Source organism: Austrofundulus limnaeus, unplaced genomic scaffold (genome assembly GCF_001266775.1).
Source record: "Austrofundulus limnaeus strain Quisiro unplaced genomic scaffold, Austrofundulus_limnaeus-1.0 Scaffold20, whole genome shotgun sequence".
Taxonomy (NCBI): Eukaryota; Metazoa; Chordata; class Actinopteri; order Cyprinodontiformes; family Rivulidae; genus Austrofundulus; species Austrofundulus limnaeus.
In genome coordinates, this window is record NW_013952422.1 from 1871567 (window position 1) to 1891123 (window position 19557).

At 38.6% G+C, this 19557-nt stretch overlaps 2 protein-coding genes and 1 long non-coding RNA gene across 3 annotated transcripts in view; 1 reads left to right on the plus strand and 2 right to left on the minus strand.

The window, feature by feature from the left end:
- The first annotated feature begins 2489 nt into the window (after nucleotides 1-2489).
- On the plus strand, nucleotides 2490-8864 carry stard7 (StAR related lipid transfer domain containing 7). Its single transcript, XM_014003818.1, has 8 exons — nucleotides 2490-3342; nucleotides 4404-4567; nucleotides 4651-4700; nucleotides 5731-5841; nucleotides 6350-6432; nucleotides 6552-6651; nucleotides 6747-6831; nucleotides 7009-8864. Exons 1-8 carry the CDS (start codon nucleotides 2891-2893, stop codon nucleotides 7185-7187), a joined length of 1224 nt encoding a protein of 407 aa, XP_013859272.1. The 5' UTR covers nucleotides 2490-2890; the 3' UTR covers nucleotides 7188-8864.
- Nucleotides 8865-10744: 1880 nt separating this feature from the next.
- On the minus strand, nucleotides 10745-13174 carry LOC106514518 (uncharacterized). The gene is made up of 2 exons (XR_001309892.1): nucleotides 11175-13174; nucleotides 10745-10907 (listed from the first exon to the last, which is right to left on the minus strand). It is a non-coding gene; the product is annotated as an uncharacterized LOC106514518 (long non-coding RNA).
- Nucleotides 13175-14019: 845 nt separating this feature from the next.
- Nucleotides 14020-19557, minus strand: part of drg1 (developmentally regulated GTP binding protein 1) — a gene marked incomplete at its 5' end in the record, with an annotated part of 16761 nt that continues 11223 nt past the window's right edge. Inside the window, 7 exon segments of the mRNA XM_014003819.1 lie at nucleotides 14020-14353; nucleotides 15348-15470; nucleotides 15602-15769; nucleotides 17416-17546; nucleotides 17661-17830; nucleotides 19116-19185; nucleotides 19284-19459. Coding sequence (XP_013859273.1) covers nucleotides 14254-14353; nucleotides 15348-15470; nucleotides 15602-15769; nucleotides 17416-17546; nucleotides 17661-17830; nucleotides 19116-19185; nucleotides 19284-19459 — 938 coding nt within the window. The 3' untranslated portion in view covers nucleotides 14020-14253.

The following is a 19557-nucleotide window of genomic DNA, read 5'->3' on the forward strand; positions in this document are numbered from 1 at the left end:
GTTAGCTCTAAATATGTAATTTTCAGTTTTCCTCAAATCCCACTTCACCAAAACAGTCATTTTAAGTGTTTTATGTCTTGTTTGTTCCTTAATTATAGAGGTAATTTTTGCTATTTAAAAAAAAAAAGCAAACAATACTGGATGAAATGACAATTTACTGTAAGTAGTATTCATTCACAGAGGTGAAGCTAAACATTTATGCAAGAGGTGGACCAAGGGTAGCAAACACATTTTCAAGAAGGGCTTGTTTAAATGAAGGAAACGTCTAAAGTAGTGTTTCCCAAAGTTGGGGTCGGGACCCAAAGTGGGGTCCCGAAACATCAAGGTGGGGTCCTGACAAGATTTTCTGAATTAATTACATTTTTGCCTTAGTTGTTACAAAGGAGTGAGGTTAGTGTATTTAAAATGGATAAATTTAGTATAAAAATATTGTTACTATGCCCATGTTTTGTTAACCTGATACAAGTGTTTATCATCCAAAAATAGCTGGGGGCACAGGTCTCTGCTACTGTTATTTTGTGGGTCAGAAGCTGAAAAGTTTGGGAACCACTGAACTTTGGTTCCCAAAGTTGGGCTTAGGACCCAATTATGGGTCATGAAGCACCTTGGATAATCTGCAGAAATCAGTTTAAAGGGTAATAAAATAATTGCTGATGTAATATTTTCCCTATAATTATTACAAAAACACAAAATAAGTATAAATAAGTATTTATATTTGTGTACAAGCTGTTTAGATTGTCAAAAAGCCTGCGTTTAGGGTTATTAACAGAGTTTGTGTACTCAGACCGATATTACCAGACATATACAGTATTTGGGGTCACAAGTTTTTGCCATGGATATTTTGTGGGTCAGAAGATAAAAAGTTTGGGAACCACTGGTCTAAAGAACATTGACAATTTTCATAACTCTTATGTTTTTTGTATTTATCTAACTATCTTAGCCTTTTGTCTCTTACACACACACTAATGTTATCATATTAATTCAGAGGTTCAGAAAAGTTAGTGTTTTCTTTATTAGTCTGATAGGTCCTCTCCATGCAGACAAGACAGCCACTTCAGATATTTACTCTATACTTCTCATTTATTCTGATTGCATATCTTTCAGTGCCACATGCAGTGACTTGTCAATCAACTAGGGTGGCACCTGGGGTGGCCGATCAAGTCTCAGGGCTGGTAATCTGCCCCTCCGTCTCTGCCTCTGGGGATTATCCAGCATGAATGCAGGAAGAGGTACAATCACTGCCTTTAATAAAAACTTTGGTAATGGAGGTTCTTATTTATTTTCAGAAGATGTAGGAGACATAGCTCTTATGTTATCATCTGCCACTCTAAGGTGAAGAAGGCATTTAACATTTTTTATATTATCAAGAATTGACTTAAAGAGCTAGAACTTTGTCATCTCTCAACATAAAATGATGTTAGTTGGCATTTCTTCAAGTTGATTAATTTTAATCAAACCTTTTAGCTGTATGATGCTGAAATCCCTTCTTGTTTGTCCTGGTGTGGCAGTAGTGCTAAATTTAACCCTGCAGTGTTTTTGCTAATAACACCCACATCATCAAACTAATGGCCTTATTGTTAGATACACCCTGTATATAGGTTATTGAATTATCTCTGTCAAACCTTGTTTAGATTTTTCTTTTATGCACTGCTTCACAAAAGAACCACACAAATGTTTGCATGAATAATTCATTTAGCAGAGTTGGACTAAATTTAATAAGAGGAATAAGTAACAATGTGTGTCAGTGAGTGAAGTCAATTCAACTATTGTTTACCACCCAAAATCAATTATTTTCTTGGAACAGCCTTTCTAATTTGCAGCTTAATTTCCCCACTAAATTTAGGTCTTATGAAGAGTGGTTTACTGGTGTTGAGCTTCCCAACACGTTCATCTTTTGCAGGTAAACAGCGCCATCTGCCGCACAATCACATAATCATCCATTTGCTAACCTTGTTACTGCGGTCAACCAGATGTACCGATAATTGAACCAAACTGTAGCAAAGTGGCACTGTACAATCAAAATCAATATGTAAGATATAAATAAATATTCTTTTTTTTTACCTAGAACTTTTTAAAGTATACTTAGTCACTTAGAGTGCTGAGGCTTACTAACATTTTTGCTAATGTAGCGTTAGCAATGTCAACACTGTACACGATTGAGTTAGCTTACAAACGGAACCGCTAGGTGGCGATTCGGACTTCCTTCACTTGTTTCTCGATTCTGCTTTTGCGCAGATCGGATTTTAGCTTCCGCCTTTTGAATAACGGATTACATGAAATACAAAATCTGATCCCAGATCAGCCGAGAAACTGAATCCGGAAGGTGAAAAGCTTCGCCTTGGACGTACCGCACATGCTTGGTTTCTTAAACCGCTAAAGTTTTGACGGACACCTCTACGAGCCAATCGTGACTGGCCTGAGTTTTGAGTAGCCATACACGTACGAGTATCAAAACCTGTAAGGCGGGATTTGTGAGTGGGCGTGAAAGACCGGAGGAAGAGGAGGTCAAACCAAACGCGCTGCATGAGTCTGAAAAACGTGATGCAGATTTAAGGGACGGTAATCTGAAAAATACAGGTTCAGTAGTATTATATGGTTTTTTGCTGCATTTGTTAGGGTTACATTTTAGTAGCAGTGTTGAGGAGCACGTTTGTTTACAATTTGGTAAGAGCGCTAGCTAGCTAATGCTAATGTTAGCGTGTCCTGTCGCTGGGTGACAGGCGAAGTTAATACCAATAAAATTATGAGTTTTGCTTACTGAAAGTCAGTGTTATTCAATATTTAGGAGTAAAGAGTGGCGTTTCTCCATAGGGCATTAACTTTGGCTGTTGGAAAGCTCTTGCCTTAGGTAATTATCTCGTTTTGTGGAGCTTGTGTCACGGTCACGGTCATGTTTCACGCGGTGCCCCGTCGTCCTATCTGCGACATCGGACTGAATACAGTGAGGCTTCAGAGCAACAGGTTTTTTAGGAGGGCAGCAGAGGAGGGCAGGAGAAGGCTTGAGAGGCTTCCGTTGCTGGGCAGGAACGTGGGCCTGCTGCTGTCCTGGCTCCAGAGGACAGGTGTGGGTGCCGGTAAAAAGGCCGGTGGACAGAAAAGGAAAGGACTACTCTCCATATTTGCAGACCACTGTGGCTTTGTGACCGGTCAGAGGCTCAGGCGTGCCTGCCAGGTTGGCGAGTTTTACTCCAACCTGTACTCAGGGCGAACCAGGTGGACCCTGGTTGGCAACATATGGCGCAGGTTTCAGAGCAAGCATGCCCCTGGAGCTAGGAAACTCATGGCGGCTCTGGCTGTCTTCATGTGGGACAGCGAGAAGATCCAAGACGAGGAAATCCGCAGGTAATATGTCTGTAAAAACACACATTGGTTGCCTGTGCAGACATTTAGAGTGACAAACCTACTGATCCCACAGGTAGGCCAAGAGGGCACGCCATCACAAGTTACTAGACAAAAAATACAATTAACAAAAAAACAAAAATAAGTTAGAATAAAAAATGCACAGAGTCAAGTTTAAGAATGGCAGTTGCACTATTCAGTAGAGAAGACTTCATCAGCGTTTTAAATTCATCCTGCGACAAAGCATTAAGCGAGTGAAGATTATTCCATAACTAAGGCACAAAATATGATAACGCTGTTCAAGCAAGTACAGAAATAAATAAAATAAAATTCTGGGAAGTTTACTCAGCATAGCTCTGTACATAAAATATACCAATGCTGTTGGCTGCTTAGGCTGAAGGTGGAGAAAATACTCAAAGATGTGACCCAGGCTTATAAACTGCACGACAAACTAAACACATACGTTTGTTTGCCTCTGTCTCACAATAAGTCCTTCACTGGTTTGTTATATTTTGCGCATTTGCCATCAAAACACACCACAAATCCAGCCAATGATTTACTTCCTCATTAACCATTGAATCGGGTACCAAAGCAGTGACGTAAGTTCACCTCTTTCGAAGCTTCGGACGTCACTGATCACGTGACTTTTACCAAACGAATTAAGCTCCGTCACAGTGCTTCTGAAACTGTGTTGTTTTTTTTCAATACATGCACCGAAGCTTCAGCTTCAAACTGCCCATCACTAACCTTCAGCAATTTTTACAAAATACTGCACTTAAATGAAAGACAATCATCCTGCCAAATGCCAGTTTATTTGAATTAAAAATTTTCATAACCATTTATCTTTAACTTTAAACCTTTCTGTGATACAGACAACTTCATTACCAGATCACAATAGAGTTACCTTTAAAATAACTGCAGGGATTATAATATCTTTAAGCACCGTAGTCATTCCTTTTATCATGCTTTATAAAAACAGTAGAATTTATGTGTTTCAGCGTGTTGTACTGATTTGTCTGTGATGAGTGTCCTAACCTGTCCTGACACTGGGATCTGTTTTGCAGGTGTGTACTTGAACTACAGGCCCTGGAGACTGTGAAATGTCTGTGCACATCGTCGAGATCCATGGCTGGGCAGCAGGAAAGTGACTGGGAAACTGTGATGGAGAAGAGAGATTTCAGAGTGTGGAAGCGACCCATTCCCAACAGTCACCTTTATGAATACAGAGGTGTGTGGGTTTTATCAAAGCATTCTGCTGAGTCTGCATTTCTGAAAAGTGAAGTCACTTTATTTTGTTTGTCTTCCCTTCAGTATTAGGTTCCTACACTGATGTCACACCAAGACAGTTCTTCAATGTACAGGTAAAATCTCACTATGTACAGCTGCGTTTGTGTTTAAGTTCAGTTTGAGAAGAAATCTAGTGAAACGACTGCAAAACAGCTGATAAGGTCCACAATATCACTAATGGTGCGTTCACACTGAACGCGATTTCAGCTTCAAAATCGCAGCCAACGCTGAAGTTTGAAGCTTGTGCACTTTGAGGTCAGACGCAGGACAGCTGCGCTGCACGGCGACAGCCGCCCCGCCCCTCCCTCCTCTGTGGGGCTGTTTAATGTCGGACGAGGAAGTGGCTTTGCTTTATTTACAGACAGCCAGAACGTGTCACGTTCATCAGATAATTAATTCATAATTAATTCACCAGATAATTCAGAGAAGAGGCTCACAGCTCGCTTTCAGGACTATTTTTTTTCAGTCTGATGAGTCGCTGCCACGCATTGCTGCGGATCAGGACACGACTGCAGGCACTCATTTCAGCTAAAGAGCAGGAGCTCTGTCTGTTTCAGGTTAGTGGACATCATTCAGTAAACTGTCCCGTCGGGAAATATGTCGCTACGTCACACAGTGGAGTCTCTCTGATTGGTTGACGCTGCGCGTCGAGCTGCAAAAGTTCAGATTTCCCAACTTCAGCGATTTGGACGATCTGAGCGTCGAACGCTCAGATCGTCCAAATCGTCCAAATCGCGCTGCTCTCATCGCGCTTGAGGCGCCGCAGAACTTCCCGACGTTGCTTGAAGCGCGTCCACCATAGACTTTGCATGTAAACCTGCTGCTCCTGACGCTGAAATCGCGTTCGGTGTGAACGCACCATAAGAGGAAGGATGCACCTGCATCAGTCTTTTTAGCTTCTGAAACATCAAAACAATGTTACATATCAATCAGCAGATGCAGTTGGTGCTTTTGTGTTTTTTGACATTCAGTTATTATTCAGTTATGTTTTTGATTTGCTTTGTTTAGCTTTTTTTTAAATTATAAAGCTGCTCCCATGTATGTGTAGTTTAAAAGCCTTCTTATACATTGTTATATTTTTGGAAACTTTGCCCTTTCTCCCAGTTGGACACAGAGTACAGGAAGAAGTGGGACTCTTTGGTTATCAAGCTTGATGTGGTGGACAGAGATGCCAACACAGGCTCTGAAGTTGTGCACTGGGCAACACACTTTCCTGTAAGCTGCCAATGTTAAACAAAACTAAATGTCAATTTTATTGGGTTTCTGTTCACGTAGAAGTGACTAATTTGTAGTGTTGGGCATAATCATATTGTGTGCAGTTAATCGTCAGAAAAACATTAATCGATAATCTTTTGGCACTTGACGATCAGGGGGACTGACTCCACTCAGTGCTCCTCTCCACTTCAAATGTGATCAACATTAAAAAAAATTCTGGAATTTATTTGTCAACACAATTTAAAATTTAATGTATAACCTGAAGTCTGTAATTTTGACACAATTTGGAACAAGATTTTTACGAAGAGCAAATCTTTCCCACTAAATTGGTCATGTGACTACGACATAAGGGTGCCCAGGGACACCAGGGGATTAATCATCAAACTAATCATTATCGGCTAAATATCACAATTAATTGTGATTAATTTTTTGCCAATATTGCCCAACCTTACTACTTCATTAGAATTAAGTTGTTATATATTTGGTTTTTTTTGTGTGTTGTTTACAGTATCCTATGTATTCGCGGGATTACGTTTATGTGCGTCGCTATGATGTTGACATCGAAAATAACCTGATGATCTTAGTGTCCAGGTGGGAATTTAAATGTTTGACTCGAAACGATTTCTCTTTTCGAACAATTTAAGCATAAATACAAACTAAATGGTGTTTTTCCATCTTTTAGCTTCTTGTAATTGTTATTTTTTGTGTAGAGGTGTTCAGCATCCCAGAGTTCCAGAGACTCAAGAATTTGTAAGAGTCCACTCGTACCAGTCTAAGATGGTCATCCGCCCTCATAAGTCTTTCGATGAGGTTTGTCATAAATACAAAACAACCCCCAAAATATTCAGCTGTACGTGACGGTTTGTGTTCAAATCCTGGGATTGTTTTTGTGTTTCTCTCTGTAGAATGGTTTCGATTACCTGCTGACCTACAGCGATGATCCGCAGACTGTTTTTCCTCGTTACTGTGTGAGCTGGATGGTGTCAAGTGGTGAGCTCTCTTCTCCATCTGAAACTTGTCAAAACTGCATAGTGTTGCCTTCGTTACTGTTTTACTTTAATTTAAATTTGTGTATTCTAAAATGTACAAAAGTTCACTAAACTTTAATTTCCCTCCTAAATTTTTTTTTACCTGACTATAAAAGTTTCTTGTTTACCACCATGTCAGGTATGCCAAATTTTCTGGAGAAGCTTCATACCGCTGCCTTGCGGGCCAAGAACATGGAGGTAGGGATTCACGACTACACAGGCGTCATTAAGTCCAGCGACACCAACCGGCAGCCGAGCCAGGAGCGTATCAGTGGAGATAACCCACACACCGGGGGTTCTGGGCAGATCTATGCCTGAGATGGATTATTTATAGACCAGGGGTTAATACTGGCAGGTTTTCACTTGCACTTGAGTCCATATAAAGCCCTCCAACCCAACTTAAGGGTATAACTACAAATGAAGTGCACAACCTACTCAAGGGACTCGTGTCCATTGTAGCTGTGGTTCTCCTGGTTGCAAACGGGACATTTGAGAACTGAGGACTGCACTGTTGACAGTATTGCTGTCTTTGCGGAGAAAATGTTGCAACAAAATAAACATCCGTACTGTCAGCTGTAACTCTGTATTTTATTTTATTTTATTTTATTTTATTTTTTATTAGCCAGCCAAATTCTGTCTTCAACCTTTGACAGTTACACGTGTCCTGTTTGTAAGATTGAGCCATACTTCCTGTTTCTAGAGCCGCTTTTGTCAAAGCACAGGTTCTCTCATTGTAAAGCTCTGTAGTCGGTGACAAAACTTTACTTTAATCTCTGTTCAAACCGTCGGCACCCAAATAACTCAGTGATTTAGGTGTGGTTTTACCAAGGAGTCACACATTTGGAAGAGGATTATGACTGAAATCTGGTGGGCTGTATCACTGAAATGTAAGCTGCTGGCCTTGTTAGCCCAGCGTCACGTAAAGAACAGCGACCTCTGTGGGAAAACTTGTAACCGGTTCCTTCGTGTCATGGATGTAGAGCATGTTTCCTGTTTGCAGCATGAGAATTTTATATAACTGGATAAAGTGAATTAAAGAAAATGACACCATTTATTGTAGAAAAAAGTTGTCCAGATGATTTAATTGTTGCTATTGAAGTCATGCTCTGTCTTTGTCCGAGTGTTTAAACTGCCAGCCTACTGAAGCTAAAACAGCCCTTCAGCATTAGAGGCATAGTGTCTTATTACAGCCATAGAAATCCTCACATACAACGGTACTAAAGTGCTTATAGCATGAAAGAAACACAAAAACTAGTGCCACTTCTGGGTCTGATATATTTCATTTGAGTTCATGCTTGTCTCATTTCAGCTCAGATTATGGTATTTTTTCATGTTCTGTTTGTAATGATGGGTTTATGGGTGGTTTTTGTGTGTTTTACTGTACATTTTGTACATTTATATCCTAGCTCATGATTTGGTCATACACTTTTTTTTTCTAATCCAAGTCCTAGAGAATCCCCTTGTCTTCACACAATTCATTATTAATATTTTTCTAACAACTAATACGCAGAGGTTGTAATGAATGTACAAAAAGAACCACATTCTGTCTATAATACTGTTTACAGCCTGTCAAAGTGGCTCAAATGCCCTAATTAACTGTGCACAGTCCCTCATCTTGTATTAAATTTTATTATGATTTGTGGTACATCTGAATGAAGCATCTGTTTCATGATTGTGACGGAAGTCCCAATTTTATGACAAAACTGTTTAATTTTACGCGTATGTCCTGCTATTTAATAAATTGATAGTGTAGGAAGATTTTTGATATCCAAATGTAGCGTTTTTGATGCTATTTCATGGTCAGACAAAACTGTGACATGCATTAATTAAACATGTACTTCCTATTGTTAAGCTTGTATGCAATTATAAAATTTTAATGCATAATTTTAAGGTTTTTGGTCTCTTGCAGACTGTAAATCAGTTGTAGCTTCAGCATGTCATACAAACATTTGAACAACGATGAAAACGCAGATAAAATAAACGTCTTTGTGTGCATTTTACTGTGTTCAGCTGGTGACTGGAGAGCAGCTTTGACCCTCAGCCTGCCAGACAAATTGTATCTGTGCTAAACGAGTGTATAGTCCAGGTTAATGGGATAATCCGTAAAACCAGACTTCGCCGTCAGGGCCAAAGGTTTGCGACAGATTTGCAGAAAGGCCTCAGTTTAATAAAAGCACTGCTGAATCCATCTGTCTGGAAAAGCAAAGTCAAATCCAGGCTCTAAGAAGACAAGTTTATAACATTTAAAGGATCTTTCTACATTGATTTACCAGTTTAAACTTTAATTTGATTTTACTATTTGGAGCAAAGATAATGTTCACTATAAAATTTTAGGTAACAGAATGTTTATGGTGATATTTGCTAGCATTCAAAAGAACATTCAATTTAAAAAATGGGTAAAATTTAAATTTAAACTCCACTTCTATAAACAACAAGTTCACAATTTTGTTATTAGTTACACTTGAGCATTTTAGGGGCTTGTCCATCTTTTATTCCTCACTTTAAAGATATTGTTCTCGTAAAAATATTTTCTGAACATATAAAGGATTTCTATATTTATGGAATGGTTGAAGAAAATTGTTTCATGAGAAAAAGGAAAAACCTGATTCTACATCATGACATGCTTCATTGTTTTTATGCTGAGATAATCCAGTTTTACACATATAGCTTAAAGCTTCCTTTAAAACTGCTGCCTGTGAAATTGCATAAACATGTTTCGTACGTATATATATGTATACACTATATATATATATATATATATATATATATATATATATATATCCTATTTGTTATGTGGTTTTGATTTACCAAACTCTACTCAAAAACATGTTTTAATATTCATCTGTCTTGTCCGGACTTTAAAATCTGCTGTAGTTTTATTGATTCCCAGGTTTTTCACTGATAAAATGAATACAGCGATAATTTTTTTTCTCCAGAGGACAGAGAAACAGAGGCCTTTGCTGTCTCAGACTTCCAGCTGTTTTTGTGTACCTGCTGTTATTGTTCTCAGTAAGGCCTGAGCAGCTGTACAACTGATTGCCTTTACTTTAAATAATAATAGAATGTACATATAATGTAGACAGCAATTATATCTAAATAATTATAATCACGTCTTCAATGGTGTGAGAGGGTCTGAAAGCCTTAAAAATGTAAGGAAAACAAATTGGGATGAAATAAATACAGTATTTCTAACTCTGCTCTTACGTGATAAGAAAAAAATAAAACAACTTATACTGAAGATGGATTTTTATATCACACGTCTGATTAAATATTTTCTTACAGCTCACTCATTTAGTAGAGCATGACATGGCAGGGCCTTGCAGTTCACTTGATCTCAGTAATCATTAATGTGTGTAAATCATTATTTAACACCACCCACCACATGAAGTTGTGTTTTAAAAAAGCAATGATTAAATTTAGACACAAATAAAGGAGGAGTCTGGTTTTCACAAGTGAATTTTATTGGTTTAGTCCATTACGTAGGACCAGGCGACACCAAGTGAATGTTAAACAAGTAGCTGCAGTCTGTATGGAAACCAAAGTGATGCAATTTTATTATTTCAAGAACAAAAACTGGTTCTGAATGCTCTGTTTTAGGTTGCAGGCTTTATGCTGCACTGGCTCGATGTTCCAGTGACACAACTGTGTTTGCAGTCCTGACAGGCGACACATTGTTTTAATATATGACCTCTATGAGACAAGAGTTAAAAGCCACTGAGCACTTCCTGTAATTGATGTCTTCCATAAATTGGACATACTTTGGCCACCCAGTTAGTAGATAATGACAGCTTCATCTATATGAACCCAATGACACCAATTTGGTCTTTTAAAATGTTTTATTTTTTTTTTATTGAACATAAAAAGTAACACACACAGGAGGTTTAAATAGTATTTATTGGTCAGACCTTTACATTTTTACATTCATCATGATGTGAAACATACTTCATATTAAAAGTATTAAGGTTTTTAATACATAAAGTACTTATTGATGATGGCTTTCTTAGTTGTGCCCTGTTGAAGTGTTCAGATCCTAAAAAACTGAAATGTAAAAATAAAAATCGGTTAACTGTAGATTGTGCTCACAAGCCTCCAAAGTGCTTGGCACAACCATGGACAGAGGATGCACTGCATGGTTAGATCAAGCACAATGGAGTCCTGGGCAAAGATGGGGAAAACACAATTTTAAAACATTTAACTGGTCTTAATTAGTTTGAGGAACCTGAAGGACATTAAATAATGTTAACCAATGTATTAATGAAAGTCACTAAAAAGTCACTAAATGTATTTGTAAGCATCGTTACCTACCAAAATTATTTTGCAAAAGATACAGAATTTTCCATTTGTCTTGGGTTCTTTTGAAGGCTGGTCCACTTCAGTCATCTCCGCCACGTAAAAATTCAAAAAGTCCTAAACGTAATGCGAGAAGGGATCCTGACTCATAGCTGTGTTCTTAAAAAAATAACCAGTGGTCACACAAAGATAAGAGCTTCGGTGGTTCAGAACATCTGCAGAATAATTAAAAAAAAGGATTAGTCATAGGTCGTGCTCACTGCGGAAAAAAAGGGCTACACCCTTTCCTGCGCACGAACTGCGTCAAACCCCACCCTCTCGCCCGTCTCGCCCAACTCCTCTACATGCAACTGAAGGAAAAAAAAGTCTAAAAATCCTACCTCTATCTCATCGCACAAACATTAAAACATTCAAACGCTTTAAGAAAATATTTGCAGAAGGCCTGAGAAACGTTGTCCAGAGGGCATTCTACCAGTGATCAATGGAAACAGAATTTAGGTGATCTCGTTAAGAATCATCACATCTCGAAGAGACCGGACTTTGAGATTTTGCTTGTAATTGACTCGAAACAAACCTCGGCGACTCGTTGACCTCTCAGTATCGCTGCTGTCTATCTGAGGACATGTGCCATCTCCTCAACCTAAAGATACAACCACTTTGGGCATTTTAGTCCTAACCACGTTAACGGTCATTGAGTACAATGTCAAGAGTCATGATACCATCAGACTAAAGGAGCTGTTTTCCCCAAACCGTCTCACAATCTTGTTATCTTCTCAAGTCTCTTTCAGCTCCCAGGGGACATCTTACCAAAATGAGAACGCGGCGGTGCGATAATCAACTTAGAGCTCGGACAACTGAACCACTTTGTGTGATGAAATGACAACATAATGAATATCGATGCAAGAAAGAGAAACTCTGCGTTTCAAGGTACCTGATGTCATGGAAATGGGGATACTTTGGATGCAAATGCTAGGTGGTGGCGGCATAACGGGTGGCTGTTTTTCAGAATGAGGATGTTTTGTGGGGATGAATTGAGTTTGATGGGATGGTTTTAATGCACAGATGATTATGACACAATAATGTGCTTACTTACCTCGCTTTTGTTGAAGGTTTTCCTCCTTCAAGAGGCTCACCTTGTTAGAGAGCCTTCAAGAGCTGCCATCGAGTCATCTATGACTATCGGTTTGGAATATAATTGTAAATCTGGTCTAGGACAAACCAAATGTTAAGAAAATAATGACAATGTTTTTTAGTCTACAATCTCTCAACCAGTTTGACAAACTGGTAAACACTAGAAGAGTTAACTTACGCTTAATTTTACTGACATCTTCTGCAAATTTTCTTAACTTATTTGGTCTTTCCGAGAAACCCACCTTCCCAAGCATGCAGCCGGTTGATGGGTGAAGGCTGGATGATCTGAGCAGGTTCTTGGGGGTGAAGTCTTCCAGCTTGCCCTACTGGAGAAAGACTGTCCCGACTGCGTCCTCGGCACCCTTCAAGACCCCATCTCCTGCCCCTCCTTCAAGCTAGGAGGGGTTGGTGATGTTCTCTTGGGATAGGCGCTCTGGCAATGAAGACTTGGTCAGTCTGGGATTGGACAAGACTTGGGGAGTTTGGGGGGGCCTCTGGTTCCGCATTTCATAAATATTAATACAGAGTCCGCCCTCTCTAAATGGGTAGATTCTTTAATTTTGTTGGAGGGGGGAAGTGCTTTATTCACTTAATGGCTTTTATTAGTGCCCGGTCCTCAACTCTTTCATTAGCTAAAGTGCTGCTATAATTTACAGGGTAAAAGGGGTGGGGGTGGAGGCGGTGTCTGGGGAGGGTCGATGCTGCTGCTGCTGGACAGAAGGCGTTACCCTCAGCCACTGCAGCTTTTACTGAAAAGCAGCTGAGATGGGAAAGAACTTTCGACTAAAACATCAAATAACTCTTTTCAAAACTTTGTTGCTGTGAAAACTTTCTTCCACCTTGAATTTTAATCATTTGACTTCAATTAAATTACATTTGCACAATGAACCCAAACATAAAACGCTTTTATATTTTACCAAACGGCATCAAATATGTTAGTTAAACTAAATTATTTTTATTACCACATAATTTATTTTAGAAAACAGGAAATAGATTGATTTTGATTTAGAAACTGGTAACATAGTTTTGACAATAAAAAATGCAGTTGTGCATATTGTAGTTTGTTGAAGTGTTTTGCACATTGAAGCACATGACAAAAATCTTTATAATCCTATTTGATTGTGCTTTGGTCTATTTGTAGACATTTTCAGGAGAAAAACAAATCTATTCATTATTCTTCAATGTTCCAGTCTTACTCATACTTTTGCATGCACTGGTACCATCTTATTTCCCAACTACATGTCCAGACGTAAAATGGCTCCTCTGCTGAACGATGCCTGCTGCATACTAACATCTGCTTAAAACTACCCTGCAGAACTGCAACAAGCTTTGATGTATTAAAAAAAGGCAGCTTTATTTGGAGTTTTACTTGTGAACAGCTTGCATCCAATGACCCTGGGCTGCATCTGAGCGAATGAACTGATTAACCTGAGTGGCCGTCCCCACCAGAGAGAGGGAGCGGACCGCCAGTCTGAATAACTGGCTTCATCATCAATGTCACATAAATCATTGAGCTAAACAGTGCGTTCAAATGCAGCATTTTTCTCCTCCCTTTGGTTTGAATGTTTGCGGTGACATGAGTACATGATTCAAAAACGCTCCTTTTTTTGGGGTTACAAATTAAATTTAGCTACTAAAAGATTTATATACAAACAGCAGGTTATTTTTCTAAGTTTCTTTTACATTTACTGGTATATCATAATAAGAAACAAAAGACCAAAAACAGAAAAAGGATTCAATTAATTTTTATTGTACAGTTTTGTTTTAAATGCAAGCCTTAACCAACATTCAATATGAACTATTAATTATGTTAAGTACTGTTTTTTCCCCCCCAAATGTGATATATCACTTTTTTTTATTATTAAAGCCAGCCGATGAGAGACAGAGAGTTGTTTTGGACATGTTTGGTGATTTACAGAGCAACTTTTTGATGCACAGGTCATGCAGTGACTTAAAACTTCTTTTATTTTTTCACCAGCTGGATAACATCTTCATCCTCCATTACGTGGTCTTTGCCCACCTTCTGCGGGTTGTGTTTCACAGACGAGCCCCACACGAGAGCGCTGGAAGGGAGAAAAAAGAGGAGTTTAAATATTGCTGATACCATTCCACTCTTTGCTAAAATAATAAATGCACTATAAAATTAACCAGTTGAAGGGAATAGCGTCTTTTAGCTGAAGCCTTCTAACGGTTTGACTCATCTGCTCCCTTGAGAGTGTTTAATGCTCGGAGGCACTAACACAGACTGATTGATGACTTTGGCTCACCCATTTACTGGTGAAACATCATCTTGAGCAAAACTAAACTCTCCGATCCGTCTTCAAAGTACACTGCCATAAATTGATCAATTGCTTTTTTTAAATAGGGTGGGCTGGTACCTTTTTTTCACACCAGGTATTAGAAATGTAGCCAACAAAGAGCATAAATCAAAGCAATATCTTAGTTTTACCATGAGGAAAGATTTCTGCTCGAGGAGGCTGCAGCACATTTTCCACCATTTCTCACCGGATTTTTTTTTTTTTTAATGAAACCTGAGATGCAGTTTAATATCTTCCAGGCAGGCTAAGGCAGAATATCATTATGCAGCAAACCTCTTGGACTCAATTTCACTTCTCCAAATCAAAAGACCTTTGTTACAGAAAACAGGAAGGTCTATGTGACCAACAGTCCAGTTAGTCAAGTCTCGAGCACATCACAGAATGAACAGAACTTCCTTTAAAACCACACACAAAGTCCAACTACTACTGCCTGGCTAAAGACCAAATCCTGAAATCGGCCTTGCCATAAAACGCCTCTCTGCAGAGTACAGTGGTCAGTGTGCCAACACACTGTTCTGAGACACACTTTCAATAAAGATATCTATCTTTATCAATGCTGTGCATATTTAGAAGGATGATAAGTTATGATAAAAAGTGTCCATGTATCTTGTATCCACATTTCCCTTCAGCCAAGCAAATGTCCATAAACAGGTTTTCTGTTTTTAATCAAAAATCCCACACAAGCTACAAAAAATAATTATTTTTAAATACGGAATTAAAAACTGTCTACAATACTCACTACTTGAGTTCTTTGATGAGGTTTTTATGAATCTTTAAGCAGAAATCCTCCACAGAAGTCCGTCCGTTAGGGAGTACGACAGGAGATGTGTAATCAGGTAGCTGGCCTTTGGGTTTGGTGTAGCTGTGGACAAACAACAATATCTCAGATTTTACAACATCTTTTTCACCAAGTGTTTAAAATCTGTGATTGAGCTCCTGCAATAGATCAAAAAAGAAATAATAATAATAAAAAAAAATAAAAGAAAATCCTACATGCGCACAAGCTGCAAGTAGTCCCACATCTTCTCCAGCAGGTCGTCGAAGTTCCAGCGGTGGTGGGCTGAGATGGGCACGCAGTGGGGGACTTTGTAGATGACGTCAAGCTCCTCGATGGAGATCTGGTCGATCTTATTGAGCACATAAATGCACGGGATGTAGACCCTGTTGAGATGTGAAGAAAAGTCAGTTATTATCAGCATTATGTTACTCAGTTTAAAAACATTTCATTAGGAATTAGAACATGTTTTTCTGAGCATTTATGGTTCAAAGATGAATGATAAACTGAACCATACTTAGTTTAATAGAAAATATACAGTGCATTCAAACAGTATTCACCCCCTTAAAGGTTTAATACTTTTATTGCTGTCATAAATCAGTCAATAGAAAATTGGCCTTGTGACGAATCTGAAGGAGTTACAGGTTTCACCAGGTGAGATGGAAGAGACTGTTTATACAATTGTTGCCCAGGTTCTTCACCAGTAGGGCTGCACCGATTAGTTGAAATAATCGATGACGTCGATTATTTAAATTTGTCGACGCAGATTTTTTATTATCGACTCGCTGTATTACATAACCACCACGTGAATGTTCATGCAATTCCATTTCGGTACCTAAATGCATCATTGCGACTGTATTGGCATAAGAGTGGTGAGTTTTTCATGCTTGTCCTGAACGCAGCATCGCGCAAGTTCGTAATGATGTCAGCAGCCGCTGCTTCAGTTCAGTCTGAAGCTTGAAAACAAACCTCGCAGCTCCTGGAGTAAAATTTACCAAACAGAGCCCCTCTGAATTATCTGGTGGATTAATTATATTGTGAACATGACGTTCGCTTGCTCAAAATAAATAAAGTACCACCACTTTCTTTATTTCATCCACCATTAAACAGAGGCCGGTGTTAGGTTGAGCCACGTTCCCCCATCAGACGGTTCCCCCATCAGACGGTTCCCCCATCAGACGGTTCCCCCATCAGACGGTTCCCCCATCAGACGGTTCCCCCAGCGTCTCAAACAACAGAGGAGCTTCCCGACACACGTCTGACCTAAAGAGCACAAGCAGCCAACAAGTGTTGGACGTGTTCTGGATGTTCAAAACGTAGCTTAAATACCTTTTATTTATTTTAACTGCATCCTCTTTTGTTTATTTGATTTAAACTTATTTGTCTTCCATGGACCTCCATCACACATTTTTCTAGTGGGGAAATGACATCAATAGAAACACGTGGAGCTGGATTTTAATTTGTACAATAAGACAAAACAGTCTTATTGTTTTCAACAGTTTTCACCTTAAAGAAATAAGTTACACAACTGATGTTACAATACAAAGAGTTGGATGTTGTCTTGATATTTGTTAAATTTTATATATTGAGAAATATGTTAAATAAAAAATAATAAAAAAATGTTTATTATATGTTTATTATAGTTTTTCCAGAGTGACTTGAATTTTGCATGATTTAGTTCATTTGTTAGATTGTTAACATCTTGCACTATATTTCTTTTAGTTGAATTTTATATGCTTTGGTTGAGATTTTATGTTGATGTTAAATATTTTAAGCTTTTTTTGTTAAAGAATTGACTCTAGAGTGCATATTTTGTGTCCATGAAAAAAATTATTACAGAAAATATTACAATATTAAAGAACTGTTCTTGTTGATGAAAACATTTTAAATTTCCAGTGCACTCACATCAGAATAACTTTTAGATTTGTTGTTAGAATAATCGATTAATCGATTAGAAAATAATCGTTTGGTGCAGCACTATTCACCAGTATAAGCTTTATGGGAGAGTTAAAAGTCCAGTCCAGAAGCTTACCGGTTTCCTTCCACCACATCAATAAGGTCATCGGCTGTGCAATCACTGCGCAAAGTTATGTCGGCGTTGTGGATCTTGTACTCTGAAAGGATGCTCTTAACCGTCTCAGCATCCAGCTCACTTTGTGCACACTAAGGAAAAACAAACAAATAAAACCTGTCACAATGCAATTATCCTGTGCAGCGACCGATTCTGAGGTAAATGTAATATTTGCATTCAACGTTTTTGAGTTATGTGAGACGCACCGTGGCAGTGAAATTGATACCTCCTTTGTCCTTCTTCTTGAACCCGATGTTTGGTGGCTGCTTGTTGAGTCGGATGCCAAAGCCCTCCAGCTCGTGCTCAATTAGCTTCTTGTGAAGAAGAGGCTTCAACACATCAAGCACTATCAGGATTAGATTGCAGGTTCGAGCCACTGAGGAAAAGCAAGAAAGGAGGAAAGATAGCAGTCATTAGCTTTGTGTAGGAGAATGCAGAATGTGAGTAATGGTAAATGGACTGTACTTATATAGTGCCTTTCTCCAACCAGAATACTCAAAGCACTTTACACTAAACTCTGTGCCCTCATTCAAACAGCACTCTACTACATCAAGCCAATCTGTATAAATCATTCTCTAGAGATGAATCAGTGCCTAAATCACATTTATACACTGATGGGACACACATCAGAGGCAGTGGAGGTGTAGTGTCTTGCCCAAGGACACTTCGACATGTGACTGAATAGCCGTAGAATCAGACCCCCCACTCTCATTGGAGGACGACTCCCCTAATCACTCACTCAGCCACAGTCACTCCGAAGTTAAACAAAGTGAAAGACATGACTGAAAAATGTGCTGTAACACGTCATGTTTTAGGTTATAGACAAGTCTAAAAGGAAGTTGTTTATTTATTAATCTATTTTTTTAAAAGTAGTTTATGACAGCATCAAAACAGTTGGACTTTGACTCCCCATGCACATCAGCACCAAGATATTTGAATGAAATCAGTTCTTTTCACTGTGTTTTGTAGGGCTGTGTATTGGCAAGAATTTGGCGATACGATACATATCATGACAAAGGGGTCACGATACGATATATCCCGATATATAGCGATGCTATAAGCAAGGCGATATATATCGCGATATATTGCAATTTTTTTGTCCAAAAANATATATCGCGATATATTGCAATTTTTTTGTCCAAAAAATTCTGTTAAATAAAAACCTCTTACAGGGGGAAAAAAATGAAAAACCAAAATTCATTGTCTCAGAAAATTCTAATATTACACAGACATGCTTTTGATACATTTAGCTGTGTTCTGCTTTGCATGTATTTTATTTTATTTGTTTCATATTTCTTATTTCATCCATGTTTTCAATTATTAGACTAAATTTGACAATAAATAATTTGAAAATATATATTTTTTGCAGCTTTTTGTTTTTAATATTAATTTACAATATGGTCACCCAACACTTAACAATAGCGGTAGAGGAGCCAAATGTCTGGCTCACTGCTGCCAACTAGTGGTCAGAGGCTGAACTTCAACATAAAAATGAACGGCTGGCAGGAAAGTTGACATTTTAAACCTTAATAAAAAAAATAGATACAGGGCTTTCAAATATCGATACAGTATCGGGAAATGAAATATCGCGATATTTCAGTGTATCGATATTTTCTTACACCCCTAGTGTTTTGCAGAAATATTAGTGACTACAACTGTACCTGCGATGACCTGTCTGCCTCTTCCCTTGCCATCCTTGGCTCCCTCAATGATTCCTGGGAGATCCAAGAGCTAGGGGGAAAAAAACAATCAATGGATAAATTATCTATGCACTGAAAACTAAAACCTTTTACCAGGTCATGAAGAAATGAAAGAAAAAATATTTGCACCTGAATCTTGGCGCCTTTATACCGAATAACTCCAGGCACTGTTGTAAGAGTTGTGAACTCGTAGGCTGCAACCTCAGAGTACACACCTGCAAGGTTACTGAGCAGGGTGGACTTTCCTACCGAGGGAAAACCAACAAATCCAACTCGAGCATCACCAGTTTTTGCCACATCGAAGCCTGAAAGCCCAAAAAAATAATGTGAGAATTTGTGTGAATGGTGATAAAATAACACATGGGTTTTAATGCATCATGGAAAACTAGAATATATATATATA

Bases quoted from the DNA above. Each gene is read 5' to 3' on its own strand.
- stard7 (XM_014003818.1), top strand. From the start codon at position 2,891: ATGTTTCACGCGGTGCCCCGTCGTCCTATCTGCGACATCGGACTGAAT. The intron at 3,343-4,403 runs GTAATATGTCTG...TCTGTTTTGCAG, and splicing joins CAAGACGAGGAAATCCGCAG to GTGTGTACTTGAACTACAGG. The intron at 6,433-6,551 runs GTGGGAATTTAA...TTTTTTGTGTAG, and splicing joins CTGATGATCTTAGTGTCCAG to AGGTGTTCAGCATCCCAGAG.